Below are 13582 nucleotides of genomic sequence, written 5' to 3'. Positions count from 1 at the left end.
AAAATTCAACATAACAGCAACCAGCCAATTATGAATGGTATTGTGCGTGGTGTATCATTGTTTTAAAGTTCAAACATGGTTGTCCCTTTAGGAAGCAATGTATCTGTCATCTTGGGATGGTAAAACAATTATACACTAAGAGCAATGCCATTCCAAGAAGGCTGCTCAGTGAATATTACACTATGCTGCCATCTTGAAATGACACCTGTCTATAGGCCTTTAACACTGTCTAACAATAATCAACCCAAAAATACTTTTAGGTTTTAAAATGTGCAATTCACAATAAATAGTGCAGGAACTAACATAATTGTTCCCAATGAATCACTAAGACCTATATCTTTTTTTCCGATGCTCTATCACCAGAACCAACTCAGCCCTACTGTACTTAGCACAAGCTTTTGAACAAAGCAACCATCAGGCATGCTACAAATATGTCCAAAGTTACACTTTAAACAATGTGCAAAGCTTCTGATGAAGGGGTTAACAAAGATGAGTGCACAAATCTCCTACTCCAGAAAGGAAAAAGGCATAAGAAAATATGCCAGGAGAATGAGGTGGCTAGTGGAATTCCTATACTTCCACATCTGAAGGACAGAGAATAATAGTGAAAATTAGTCACCTGAAAGTATGCAATTCAGTGGTCAAAGTGTTTTCCAATTAATTAAGGATTTGTTGCACTTGCAACATTATCCAACGTCTACAGCATGTTTGCAATTTGAAGTTTTAAACAAAAAAGTATTTATGGTTCAAAATGGTCCAAAGTTACTAAATAAGCTCCATAAAATGTGCAACACAAAGCCAAACAAGTTGCAAAACTTTACTAGTCACCTTTTAGCGGGTGATTGTTGAACAAAGGGAGCCTTGCTACCAAACAAAAACATCAGTATCCATCAGTTAAGTGAAAGATGCACAACTCTTCCTATGGGTCATATTAACCATGTCATCATAATTCAGGAATATTGGGGGGGAAGGCCTGATGGAACCGCAGACATCCCTGACGTGCCAATATGTATTAATGGCTGCAGGGACGATTAAGGCAATAACGTGCCTATATTGGCGAATGATGGGAGAGGGGCTTCAATCGCTAACTCGACTGCGAGAGAAATGGGAGGTGGATCTGGGCAAAGACATACCTGAATTGACTTGGTCTAAATTGGTGGAGAGGGCGTGGAAAAGTACGCGGAATGCTAGATTCCAACTTATCCATTTCTACGTCATACATCGGGCGTACCTAACCCCGGACAAGATAAATAAATATTTTAATGTGGAGACCGCATGTTGCCCTAGGTGCTGTACGAATGCTGCAGACTTCCTGCACATGATGTGGAGTTGCCCGCAGCTCGGCACATACAGGGTGGAGATAGTTCAGGTAATATGCGGGGTGACAGATAGGCAGATAGAACCCACCATGGGAGCATGCATACTGCACTGGTACCCTCACACAGCACGCACCAAGGTAACGTGTAAATTCATTGATTTGAGGTTACTATTGGCCAAGCGGGAACTGATAAGAAAGTGGAAATCCACGCAGGGCCCTAGTATAGAGCGACGGAGAACAGAATTCAGGAGCAGGGGCAGCTAGAGAGGGCATGGTCAGGCTCCAACAAGCCAGGAGAGCGAATAATGAAAAGGCGATGGAATCGGCACAAGCATGGGAAGCGCTAGTGGCACTATTGATACGGCCGGAGCCGGACTCGGACACCAACTTCTTGGGGGACCCGCAGAAACCTGTTGATATGCTGAAAATAGATGGGATGAGGGGGGGCATCGGGAGGGCGGAAGCGTGCCAGGGCTTGGGAGGGATTGGAAGATAGCCCAACTGTAATAGGCCATTAGTGCATCCTACCATGTTACAGATGATTGGACATCCTAGTCTAGAGTACATAGAGCACACCGGTATAAGGGATAAGGTAGGTAGGGGGTGGTCGAGACCTAAGCCAGCGGGGGCACTGTGTTGGGCACCATCACATGGTGGTGCATATGATGCAAGTTGAGGTACTGACATTAGAGCATGGAGGGGAGGCTGGAATGATTACTCTTGTGTTGATATTGATGTAAGCTTAAGCCTACCTGAAAACAATGGTTGTACGTACTGTATCCTATATTTTGCCATTACTGATGAAGGTCTTGTGAGGGGGGAGTTGTTTGGGTTGAAAACCAATAAAATATATATATTTTTTAAATTAACCATGTCATCATCATCATCAAAAATCTTTATTTCAGTCAATATGACCATAAAAGCATAGATAAAAATACAATACATTTAATTCAATCCAATTTTTCTTTCTAAAAGATAAACACTATCATTGCTCTAAATAAGGGGCAGAGTAACTCAAAATGCACATGTGCATTGCATTGGTATTACATACAGCACTCTACTATCCAGCATACTACCCCTAAGGTCCTAAAATTGTCCTATGGGTATAAGATCCAATAAAGTGCGTGTGAAATACATGAGCAGTATTAAACCCTAACAATGTTCCAGAAACCAGGGTTCATATTACTAACATCCCAGCCGTTGCGTAATCACATAAAAAAGAATACACAGATAAGAAGGTACAAAAAACAAAGTATACAACATACTTTGCTTAAAAATTATTGATTTAAAAGTCTTAAAATACTTTCATACTTGTTAAAAATGTACCAGGCCCAGTTAATAAAATATGATAGAATTGTCAGGCACAACCTATAGGCTTGTCTTTAGGATAGCTCTACGTACACACCACATAGAAAATAAGAAATGTTATATTTAAAACACAAAAAGGCATGTGGAGGTCATATTTCAGTATCCTAAAAACCTCAGTGCAGTGCTTCAATCCCAGATTTCGGCATAACAGTAATAGCCATCGGTGTCTGGCCTTTTTACACCCTTGGCAGAAATATATTACACGATGTTCCGTCTCCACTGCATTGCTGCAGGCCAGACACCCCCAAATTGGATGGACCCGCCATTTGTTTGTAAAAGCACGCAACGGGAGTACCCCATGTCTAAACTGCAGATACAACGTCTTGGCAAGGGCCGGCTGGATATCATCCATGGCAGGCTCTAGTCTGTACTGATCTTTTATTTCTAAAAACACTGTAGTCAGTGGGCCAGACATAGAGCTCCCCTCTAACCGTGCCTGTTTATGCTGCCTGAAGCTATCAGATCCTTCTTAGATGTTATCGAACAGTTTTCTTCTGTATTATTCCACAAATTGCCCATTCCCATCGCTACAAAATTGTTCTTGATGCATTGAGTACCATATATTTGGTTTACTGCAAATTAAGCTCCAGCCCCCTATTTTTACAAAACACATAAAAGTTGCCTCGGGCCCTCTGTATTCCCATGGACGACCTAATCAGCAACAGGGTGTCGTCGGCGAACATCAGGGAAGGTACTTCACAGTTCCCCAGCTTGGGGGCTTCCCTGCAAGCAAAGCCTCAACTAGGCCATTAATGAAAAGGCTGAAAAGGGTCGGGCTAGGATGCAGCCTTGGCGTACAACCTCTCTCTACAAGTATAGGGGCGGTAAGTTCACCATTTTTGCCATACCTGATTTGGGCAAAATTGCCTTCATGCACTCGTTTCAGCTGATGGCAAAGATAGGCTGGGGACCCCCAAGTCCAATAAAATAGCCTACAGTTTGTCCCTCTGCACCAGGTCAAATAAGGATTTTAATTCTACAAATATCAACTAGAGACTGCCACCCTCTATGCACACTGTTTTCCAATGTAAAAGTTCTAACATAAAAATTTGGCTTATTGTGGACATCTTCACTCTGAACCCGGCTTGGAGAGGACTAAGGACATTGTACTAGTCTATCCAGCTCTGGAGTCGTCCCAAAAGTATGCAGGCAAATATTTTTTGGCTAACGTCAATTAGGCTAATAGGTCGATAATTGACAGGAAGGAGTGGTGATCCTTTTTATAAATTGGTATAATTTCCGCCCCCCCCACCCAGGTGGTGGGGATCGACATTCCCTGCAGGATAGCATTAAAAAAGGTCCACAGGTAGGGGGCCCAAATAGAAGGTCCACTACGAAAGAGGTCCCCAGGCATCTTATCTAACCATGGAGCCTTAGATGGTGCTACCCTGCTCAAGGCATCAGTTATCTCCTTAAAGGAAATTATGGGAGCGTAAGAGCAGATTGACTATGAAGGGAGAACTCGTTTCCAGCTAGCCCATCCTCGTCCTCTACCCTTAGATATAGAGATTCAAAATCGGCCTTCCATGCATCCGCCCCTATATTGGGTTCTATAGCCAGTTTACCATCTAAGCAGCCCGTATTTACCACATTCCAAAAGGTCCTCATGTCATGGGTACTTAGTGCGCTTCTCAGGGTGTTTCTCTTATCACATTCCCATCTTCTTTTTTCCTTGTCAATTATGCTTTTGTAGACTGCCCTTTTTTCTCTTATTAGCAGCCTATCCTTAAGTTTAATAGCAGAGATGAGGGCTGAATTGACCGTACAGCAGTTATCACCATACCAATGGTGTCTTGATCTTATATTTTCCCTTGTTTTTTTATTAGGATGGAAAATATTAGCCATAGTAGATATTAAGACTTGATGGTTTTCAAAGATTTTAGAAAGGGAGATAGAGGTGCCGTCAGTCAAAACAGATTGATTTGCAGCCATAAGGAATGGAATGATGGTTTGATAAAGAGAGGACAGCTTTTCTAAAGATTGGCAGAGATTGCCCCTTATCAAACTCTCCTCCCTCAATTTGTCAATGGTAATCTAAAAATTATCAGGAATGGTGAGCAGAAAGGCAGTCAACTGATCAAGAGTTGTTGACTCTTGACTATAGTTCAACCGGTTGAGAATAGACATCCGCGAGGAAGAAGGAGCGGCCTCCCGATCTGGACTTCCTGATGCGAGGGACCACGGCGTGGGAGAGCTGGGCTGATCGTAAGGTCCTTTGGGGTGTGTGAAATGTGAGTTGGCTATTCAGGTATGCTGGTCCGGTGTTGTGGAGGGCTTTGTGTGCGTGGGTGAGAATCCTGAAGGTGATTCTTGCCTCGATGGGGAGCCAGTGTATTGTTCGCAGGTGCTGAGTGATGTGACAGTGTCGTGGCAGGTTTAGAATTAGTCTGGCGGCGGCGTTTTGGATATTTTAAAGTTTGCAGGTGAGGTTTGTGTTGATTTCGGCATAAAATACTTTGCAGTAGTCAAGTCTGCTGGTGATGAGGGCGTGTGAGATAGTCTTTCTGTGTTCGAGGGGAATCCATTTGAAGGTCTTGCGTAGGAGGCGGAGGGTATGAAAGCAGGAGGATGTGACGGAGTTGATCTGGCGGTCAATTAGGAGTTCGGAGTCCAGGATGATTCAGAGGTTGCTTGCGTGGTCCGTGGGATTGGGCGGGCTTCCGAGGGCAAGGGGCCTCCTGTTGTCGTTCCAGGTGTCGGGATGTGGGCCCATGATGAGTACTTCTGTTTTGTCCATGTTGAGTTGTAGACAGCTGCTCTTCAGCCATTTGGCGACTACTTCCATGCCATCTTGAAAGTTGTGTTTGGCTGCATTGGGTTGTTGGATAGGGAGAGGAAGAGTTGGGTGTAGTCTGCAAATAAAACAATGTTGAGTCAGTGGGTTCGGACGATGGGGGCGAGCAGAGACATGTAGATGTTGAACAACGTGGGGCTGAGAGAGGATCTTTGCGGGACTCTGCAGGTGGTCGGTGTGGGGTCTGATAGGAAGGGAGGGAGTCTGACCCGCTGCGTTCTGCCGGAGAGGTTTGAGCGGATCCAGTCGAGGGCCTTACCCCGGATCCCTGTGCATCGTGAAGTCTGTGTGTTAGGGTGCGGTGAAAGACTGTGTTGAAGGCCGCTCAAAGGTTGAGGAGGAGGAGGGCTACTGTCTCTCCTCTGTCCAGGAATGGGTGGATGTCGTCTGTTGCACCGAGGAGGACCGATTCCGTGCTGTGGTTTTTTCTGAAGCTGGATTGGGAGGAGTCAAGGATGTTGTGCTCTTCCTTCGATGAATGTGGCAAGTTGGTTGTTGATGGCTTTTTCGATGACTGTCGCTGGGAACAGGAGCAGGGAGATGAGTCTGTAGTTCTTGAGGTTGGTGGGGTCCGCCGAGGGTTTCCTCAAAAGAGGGTTGTTCTCATCGTGCTTCCAGTCATAGGGCATGGAGGCGCTCGCACGGGAGCGGTTGATTGTGAGGCGAAGCATGATTGCGATGGTGTCGAAGGCTCTGTTGAAGATGTGGTGAGGGCAGGGGTCCGTGGGAGCCCCGGAGTGGATTGACTTCATCATCTTCAATGTGTTTTCGGAGGTGAGGGCTTCCCAGATGTCAATTGTTTGCTTCAAGGTGACGGGGTGGTTGGTGAGGGTGCTGTGTGTTGGCTGTCTTCGTCGAAATTGTTGTAAATGTTCTTGATTTTGTGGTGGAAGAGGGTGCTGAGTTTGTCACAGAAGTCCTGTGAGGGAGGGATGTCTGTAGACTCGCTGATGGGTTGGGCGAACTCCTTGATGATGTTGAAGAGTTCCTTGCTGTTGTGCACGTGTGTGAAGATTCTATCTTGGAACACTTTCTTTCTTGTATTTCTGATGAGTTGGTGGTGAGCGTTGGTGGCGGCTCTGAAGTTGTTGCGGGCTTCCGTAGATTTGGAGTTCCTCCAGACCTTTTCGAAGCGGCGGCATGTGGAACTGGACTCTCTGAGTTCGGTGGTGTACCACCTGACTTTCCTGGCATATGTGTTGAGGGGGGCTATGGTGTTAGCGCAGTCAGAGATCTATCTGTGCAAGGTTCGGGCTGCGGTGCTGGGGTCGTCGTTGTCCGTGATGGTTGAGGTGCAGTTGCAGAGTGAGGTGGTGAGCTAGTCGTCGGTGATTTTAATCCAATTTCTGAGTGGGAGCAAGTGCTGGGTTCTGTGGATGGTGGGTGTTCTGAAGGTGAAATGGATGCAGCGATGGTCTGTCCACTGGAGTTCGGTGGTGTGGCTGAAAGTGATAGAAGTTCCTGTGGTGAAGAAGGGGTCAAGATGAGTGTGTGGGCTCAGTCACAATCTGGCAGAGTCCTATGTTGTGGAGGTTGTCCAGGAGGGATGTGGTGTTGGGGTATTTTTGGTTGTCGAGGTCGAAGTTGAGGTCTCCCAGCAAGGCGTAGTTGGTGGATGCGATGGCCTGCAGGGTGATGCTGTCCGTGATGAAGTTAGTGAATGGTTCACAGGGTCCGTGGGAGGGGGGTGGTTGGTAGATGCGGATTCCCTGGAGGGTGGTGGTAGGGCTTGCCTTTATCTTGAAGTGTAGGTGCTCCATCAGGTATGTGGGCTCGTCGGAAAGTGTGCTCAGTCGGAGGGTGGATTTGTGGACGATGGCGATTCCCCCCAGGGTGGTGGGCGGTCCTTCCAGGAGAACTTGTATGCTTGGGGAATGGCGATGGCGATGTCAGGTCCTGAGGTGGTGTTAGTCCAGGTTTCAGTGAGGAATGTGACATCCGGGGTGGTGATGTCGAGGAGGTCCCAGATTTTGGTGGCATGTTTGTGGAGGGATCGGACATTGAGGAGGCTTCATTGCAGGGTCTTTGGTGCAGTTGCGTTGTTGCGGGCAGGTTGTGCTGGATCCGTGGCCTTGGTGGTGCTGTAGGAGTGACAGCAGCAGTGACAGCTGAAGGGTCCATGGGTGTCGCTGGTGATGCTAGCTTGAAGTTGTTGTTGCAACCTTGAATGAGTGCGTAGAGTGACGCTGGGTTGTAGCGTTGGCGGTTCGGTGGTCCAGGGTTACTGGCGCTGGTCGGGTTCGGGTAGTGGACAGACACAGACAGGCTTGCCTTTGCAGCCGCCATTAAGTAGGGGTCATGGAGGGCTGGACAGCTGGGAGGCGGGAGGGGAAACTGGCTTGGGCTGGTCGCGCTGGGGGGAGGGACCACGGTGGCAGCAGCGGCAGGGAAAAGCGGGAGAGAGGTGCGCAGAATAAAGAGTAGAGTGAAATCAGAGTAAAAGTGAAGAGGAGGATGGAAAGTGATAGAAAGAGAGGGACTGTAAAAGGGCGAAAAACGAAGGTGAAAGGAAAGAGGTGGAAGGAAAAGGCAAGCAGTAAAACAGAGCGAGAGAAAGAGTGAGCGGTCCACTTGACTACCAGGGATAAGGTGCAGGTATAGCCTGCGGGTGGAGGAGGGCCTCGAACACCAACACTCGAGGGCAGGGGCTCAGGAGGGCCTCGCTTGATGGTGGAGCTGTGAGGGTGGGAGAGCAATTTCACTGACATTAAAGCAGTGATCCTGCTCCTCAATGTTGCTCACCATCAGCCCAGCCACTATTTCATCCTCCTCATTTTAAGGGCGCCATCCAAAGCCGCCCCTTTCATTCTTCAACATTATAACCTGCAGTACTACATCACCAGTGACCACTCAGTGTTCACACAACACTACATACCCACTTTCCCCAGGAGTATTCTCATTTCCCATACTTTTATGTAACATTACCAAACTTTCTGGTATTGTCATGCATAGGCCATCAGCTGCAAATCTAGTGCTGGGCAGGTAGATATAGGATTGTTTAACAATACGGCATGCAATGCATTCATCCACATGTGTGCAGCCTTACAGTAACATCTTATTTTAACATCTTCCTCACACTAGATTTGCAGCTAGAAATTTATTTGATTGTATGTAAAATAACTGGATGTGAGAGATGGCCTGGAGAAGGTCAGGTCTGGAATGATTAGGTTAGGTTGAAAAGACAGCTGACATTTTTAAATATCCCTTTTTTATTTATGGGTTATTGGATGCACTAATAAATATAAACATTAATTGTGCTCAATATTACTTTAAGATTATAGAATATGAGAAATTCATGTGTTGTAAAGGTGGTCACAAAGGTGGTGAAGTGCTAAATGTCCTCCAATGGTATAAAGGGACAATTGTGTGCCCTTTAGCTAATCATGCTACTTTACAATGTTTGCATCGTATATAAAGTGGAAAAGATCCCTGCCAGGGGCCGCCACGCAAATATGTATCCATCCTCAGAGGATTATTATATTAAGGCTATATATTGGCATTGTGGCCCCTCGGGTTTGGTGGCCCTGTGCAGGTGCACAGCTTGCACATGCCTGAGGCCGCCCCAATATGGATCAGGAGAACGTGCTTCATGTCTCCTTGAGACTACCTACACTCTGTCCGTCAAACAGAAATTTCTGTCACTGAGGTTGGATTCTTTATCAAAATGGCAGGAAAAACATCATCGGGGTCATAGAATATCTTTTGTGTCATCAGTCAAATGAATCTTTGCTGCACATTCTACGCCTGTGCCCCCGTCTAGACTGCATGCGAAGTACCCTGCTAAGGAAGGAGCTTAAGACACCGGGGATTAGATTGTGCAGATCAGCCGTAATAGAATCACTTGATACCCACAATGCAGCGCTGGACATCTGATTGGTGCAATTCATGGACCTTGTCAAAGAGACTAGTCATTTTGAGAATAAGGCTACTAGATAAGCTAGGATACTCAAAGGGCTGAAGGAATAGTCGGGTTGCTAGGGAACTGCAAGTTCGTTGTAAGCATATGTATCTATTGGGAGTGTGGAATGTACAGTGTGGAATTCCACTTCTGCAGAATCTCTGGCAAGGCTGTCCACTGGTGGCAGTTGGTGTGTGTCCGGCCGAGAGAGAACAACAGTAGCATTTGAATAAAATTACATGAATCTACAATGTACCACGTTTTATTGTGCATCACAACAAAGTTCAGTCCAGCAACCTAACCCACCCCACCATTGTAGGGTCTGTTAGTTATGACCAGCATCACGAAAAGCCTATAGACACACCAGGCTGCTAGGGACTATGAGCTTCAGCTAGCCCCTATCCCGTCTCATTGTTTCAGGGGCACGTTATTAAAACTTAGCTCTTAAATGCTAGGCATAAATCTCATTTTACCCACTGTACAAGCATTCCGGCACTTTATCCAAGTTCAATGAAAAGCTCGCATATAACGACCAACCCTTTGTGGCTAACTGTTATTGTATATTCGTAAAAGTTATAGAGAACCCTCATGCATTGTGTTTGAAACATGTTTTGCAAAGATTTTGCACTTCATGGCAAATTTTGATTCAAAATCTGCAGTAGTTATATAGAACCCTTCATGGTCAAAGCTTATTTATACGTCAATTTTAACCTCACCTTGCTGTATAGCACTTTATAACAAACACTTTACGGCGTACTGTGATTTTATATATGTAAAAGTTTCAGAGAACCCTCATGCACTGTGTTAACATGATTGGTAAAAGATTTTGCCCTTCAATGCTCATTGTATTGTAACTGCATTTATATGACGCTTACTACCCCCGACAAGGCGTTGAAGCACTTTTTCAGCAAATAGCACGGTACTCTGGAACCATAAAGGATTAGTGGTGAATTAGTATAGTGAAATATGAAATTTGAGAAGTGGACATGTTAGTATGTTATTTTGATTGAAAAGGATAGTGGAGGGATACAAGAGTGAAGGATTTAGATTTTTTGGGGGGCAGTCATAGCAGTAGGAGGAGGCTTGGGATGAGTACAAAGGGGTGTGGAGGGGGAAGAGTCATACGTACACAGTTAGTGCCCAGGTCAACACGCAGCAACATACGACAAACAGGCTGAAGCCCAACGTAAACAAGCAAGGCAACCGTTGCTACGGCACATCTGTGCAATAAATAGGTAGGGTGACCAGATTCTCAAAACAAAAAACGGGGACAGGTCGTTGACATAAAAGTAGGACTACGGTTTGCAGTAACCATCGACATAAATGTAGGATTATTTGACAGCTGTCATAGACCTAGAAAAGGGACTACAATAACAGCTCCCTCCACAGACCACAATGAAGCATTACAGACAACAAATCTGAGGTCTTTTATTGGCACCCCTCTCCTTTACACAGCAGCATTAGTACTTCTTATTACATTTACACTTTTAAGGACTGTAGCATATATTTGCCAAAAATCAATAAAACATCACAGGCTAGCAAATGCCAGTGCAAAGAGCATGCGCTCGCATGCTCCACCGAAACAATGAAAAACAGGGACATTTCTGTGTTTACCTGGGACACTGTTTGAAAACTGGGACATTTGAGTCACTTGGAGAAAAGTGTCGGGACACGGGGACACTTCTCCAAAAACAGGGACCGTCCTGGGAAAACGGGGACGTCTGGTCACCCTATAAATAGGCCAACATATAAACCAAATAATTCAGAATAATAAGAGGCTTGTATTAACCATTGTCTGCACGTCTGCTTCAAAACTCTGGTGCTGGACGCGAAAACGTGTCTTTTAAATAGCATTAAGTGGGTGGGCCGTCTGTTATGCTGGCAGATATGATAAAAGGCGAACATGCATACGATTTCACACACTTGAAATCGAACAACACGGCCAGACAGAGAAGAACCGTTGCATTGCCCAACTCAGTCACGTTCGGGGATTGTGTAACCACACCACACGCATAAATATTCATGGGCATGAAAAACACAGATGCTTTTTCTCTGGAAAAGTCTAGAATCAGCAGTAATCGCCTGCACTTAGAAGCAGTGCGCTTTACCTAGCCCTGAGTCCCAGGGCTTGGGAGGGGACGACTGGCTCCTCCCTCCATGCAAATCTCATTACTGTGGGGGACCTGCAGAGGCAGGCGTGGGGAGGGCCCGGGGCCAACCATGCAGGGCATTCACCTGCACTTAACAAGGGGCAATGCCCGAGGGCCGCTCTACATGCCAACGTCCACGTAAAGAGGGACTGGAGAGAGCCGTGCCCTGCCTGCTACATTAAAAACAAACCTGGGCACCAACGACACCCCAAGATGAAGGCCACGCCCCACCTTTGGCCCCCCCGCTACTAATTATGCACGTAACCTGCAGGCACCGAGTTGAAAACATGACCTCTCATGGCTGGCTCAGCCTTTCATCTTTACTAAGTCAATAAAAGGAGTACCACGGAGCTGGGTAACAGTAACACTTATTATTAAAGCACTAGCAGACGTTCTGGGGGCCTCGTTATTTGCTACGTTTTCCTTTCCACATTCCGGAACACCACCTACCAAACAATGGAAAAAAGTTGAGCAACAAAGGTCAAATGTATTATGCCAACGGCAGACTAACGCCATGGTGGCTCGTTCTTGACACGGATGACTAGTCTACTAGGATTCTGCACGAAAGGGTGTAGATATAGAGTTCAGTTCACTTTCTGCAAGTAGGACAGCAGTCAGTGGGTTAAAAGCATGCTGCAGATATGTGGGAATGAAAGGTCACCCGCTGCAAGTGAGCACCAGTTGAAGTGGGCGGCCATTCATTGCTTTATAGCGCCTCGAAACTGCAAGCCTGTGCAGGAGGCACCAGACACAGCCCACATAACTGTCCTCTGTGGTTGCAGAGCAGCGACACGTCCAACACAACAACAAACAAGACGAGTGACCCGCCGCAGTCCTTAATCAAGAACAGCTGCGAAACAACTCGCTGGCTTCTTCCGAGAAGTGTCTCTAGCACTTCCTAGTCGCCTGTCAGCGGCGGCGCGTGCAGCCCCGCTTCCAGCGCTGACACACTCACGCACAACCTGCAGACACCGCCACCTATGCGTGCCCGCCCTCCCTCCCTCTCACGGGGGCGGCAGCCTTACCCCAGGGTGCTGATGAAGCCGTTCACCGAGCCCTCCGCGTAGAGGGAGACGATGTCTCCGATGTACAGAAAGCTGGACATTTTGTTAGTCATGGTGGCTCATGTTCCCGGTGCGGTTTGCGCGCAGGCTTCTCTCGGCGGGGGTCGGCTCCCCGGGGGCGGCACTGCTCACGGACGTCTCCCTCAGCAGCCGCGCTGCATGCCCGCTCCTCTCCAGCTCTCGCCTTCCTGGCAGCGCCGATCTCTCCACTCTCCTCCCCCGGGGGCAGAGGAGGAACTCGGAGCGGCTCAGCCTGCCACAACAACTTTCAACCTGCTGCAGACTTCCCTCCGGCCTCGGGCTACCCCCCCCTCCCAGCGTCCCCGCCCGTTCCCACGGCCGCAGTGGCAGGTTGCACTTTGCTGCCCCCAGCACTTCTCACTTTACACGTGCACGCATTTTGTGTCCTAGAGGTTGAAGTTTTGCCAAGGCAGGCTTCGCCTTGAACAATGGGGTGGGACGGTGACTGCTCACCTCCCACCAAGAGAGCAGCCAATGCGGAGGGCGGCAGGAAACTGAGGGAATGTACCTAGGTATGCCTTCCAGCCAATGCCTTACACAACTCTCTGTGTTAACTTAAAGCTGCAGTCCTGCAAAGAATGTTTACTAGATGCAGCCAGCTTGTTTACAGCCTTCTCTGAGTTACGCATACTCAGAAGGAACATCTGTTCACGTTCTTTGTTTTGGATTCCTATCATGTCTTTAATTTGTGGGAATATAAAAAAATACACTCCTTTTATTCTGGCAGCCTCTTGCAGAGGCTGATTGCGACCTGAAAATATACAAAAGTGGGTCTCGTGCACTATGTAGCTCATACGGTAGTGCATTCATGTGGCACAAAGGAATGTTCAGAGGTTTTGCTACATACTTGCCATTAGTATGTAACAAAAAGTTTGATATTTTCAGTTTGAATAGAGTAGAATGATATTGTGTAAAAGTAACACCTGCTACTTACCTACAGCAGTGGTTTTCAATTACTTTGTCCTAAAT

General features: G+C 46.9%; 1 protein-coding gene across 5 annotated transcripts in view; it reads right to left on the bottom strand.

Moving 5' to 3' along the window:
* Positions 1-13015, bottom strand: part of ITPR2 (inositol 1,4,5-trisphosphate receptor type 2) — a 1555333-nt gene extending 1542318 nt beyond the window's left edge. For all 5 annotated transcript variants that reach the window (XM_086920227.1, XM_086920242.1, XM_086920233.1 and 2 more), the window contains exon 1: positions 12554-13015. In XM_086920227.1, the coding sequence (XP_086776353.1) occupies positions 12554-12645 (92 nt within the window). In that variant the 5' untranslated portion in view covers positions 12646-13015. The remainder of the gene's footprint in view (positions 1-12553) is intronic.
* Positions 13016-13582: the final 567 nt, after the last annotated feature.

Source organism: Lissotriton vulgaris, chromosome 1_1, assembly GCF_964263255.1.
Source record: "Lissotriton vulgaris chromosome 1_1, aLisVul1.2, whole genome shotgun sequence".
In the NCBI taxonomy this organism is placed as follows: Eukaryota; Metazoa; Chordata; class Amphibia; order Caudata; family Salamandridae; genus Lissotriton; species Lissotriton vulgaris.
This window is presented reverse-complemented; position numbering and strand designations above follow the sequence as displayed.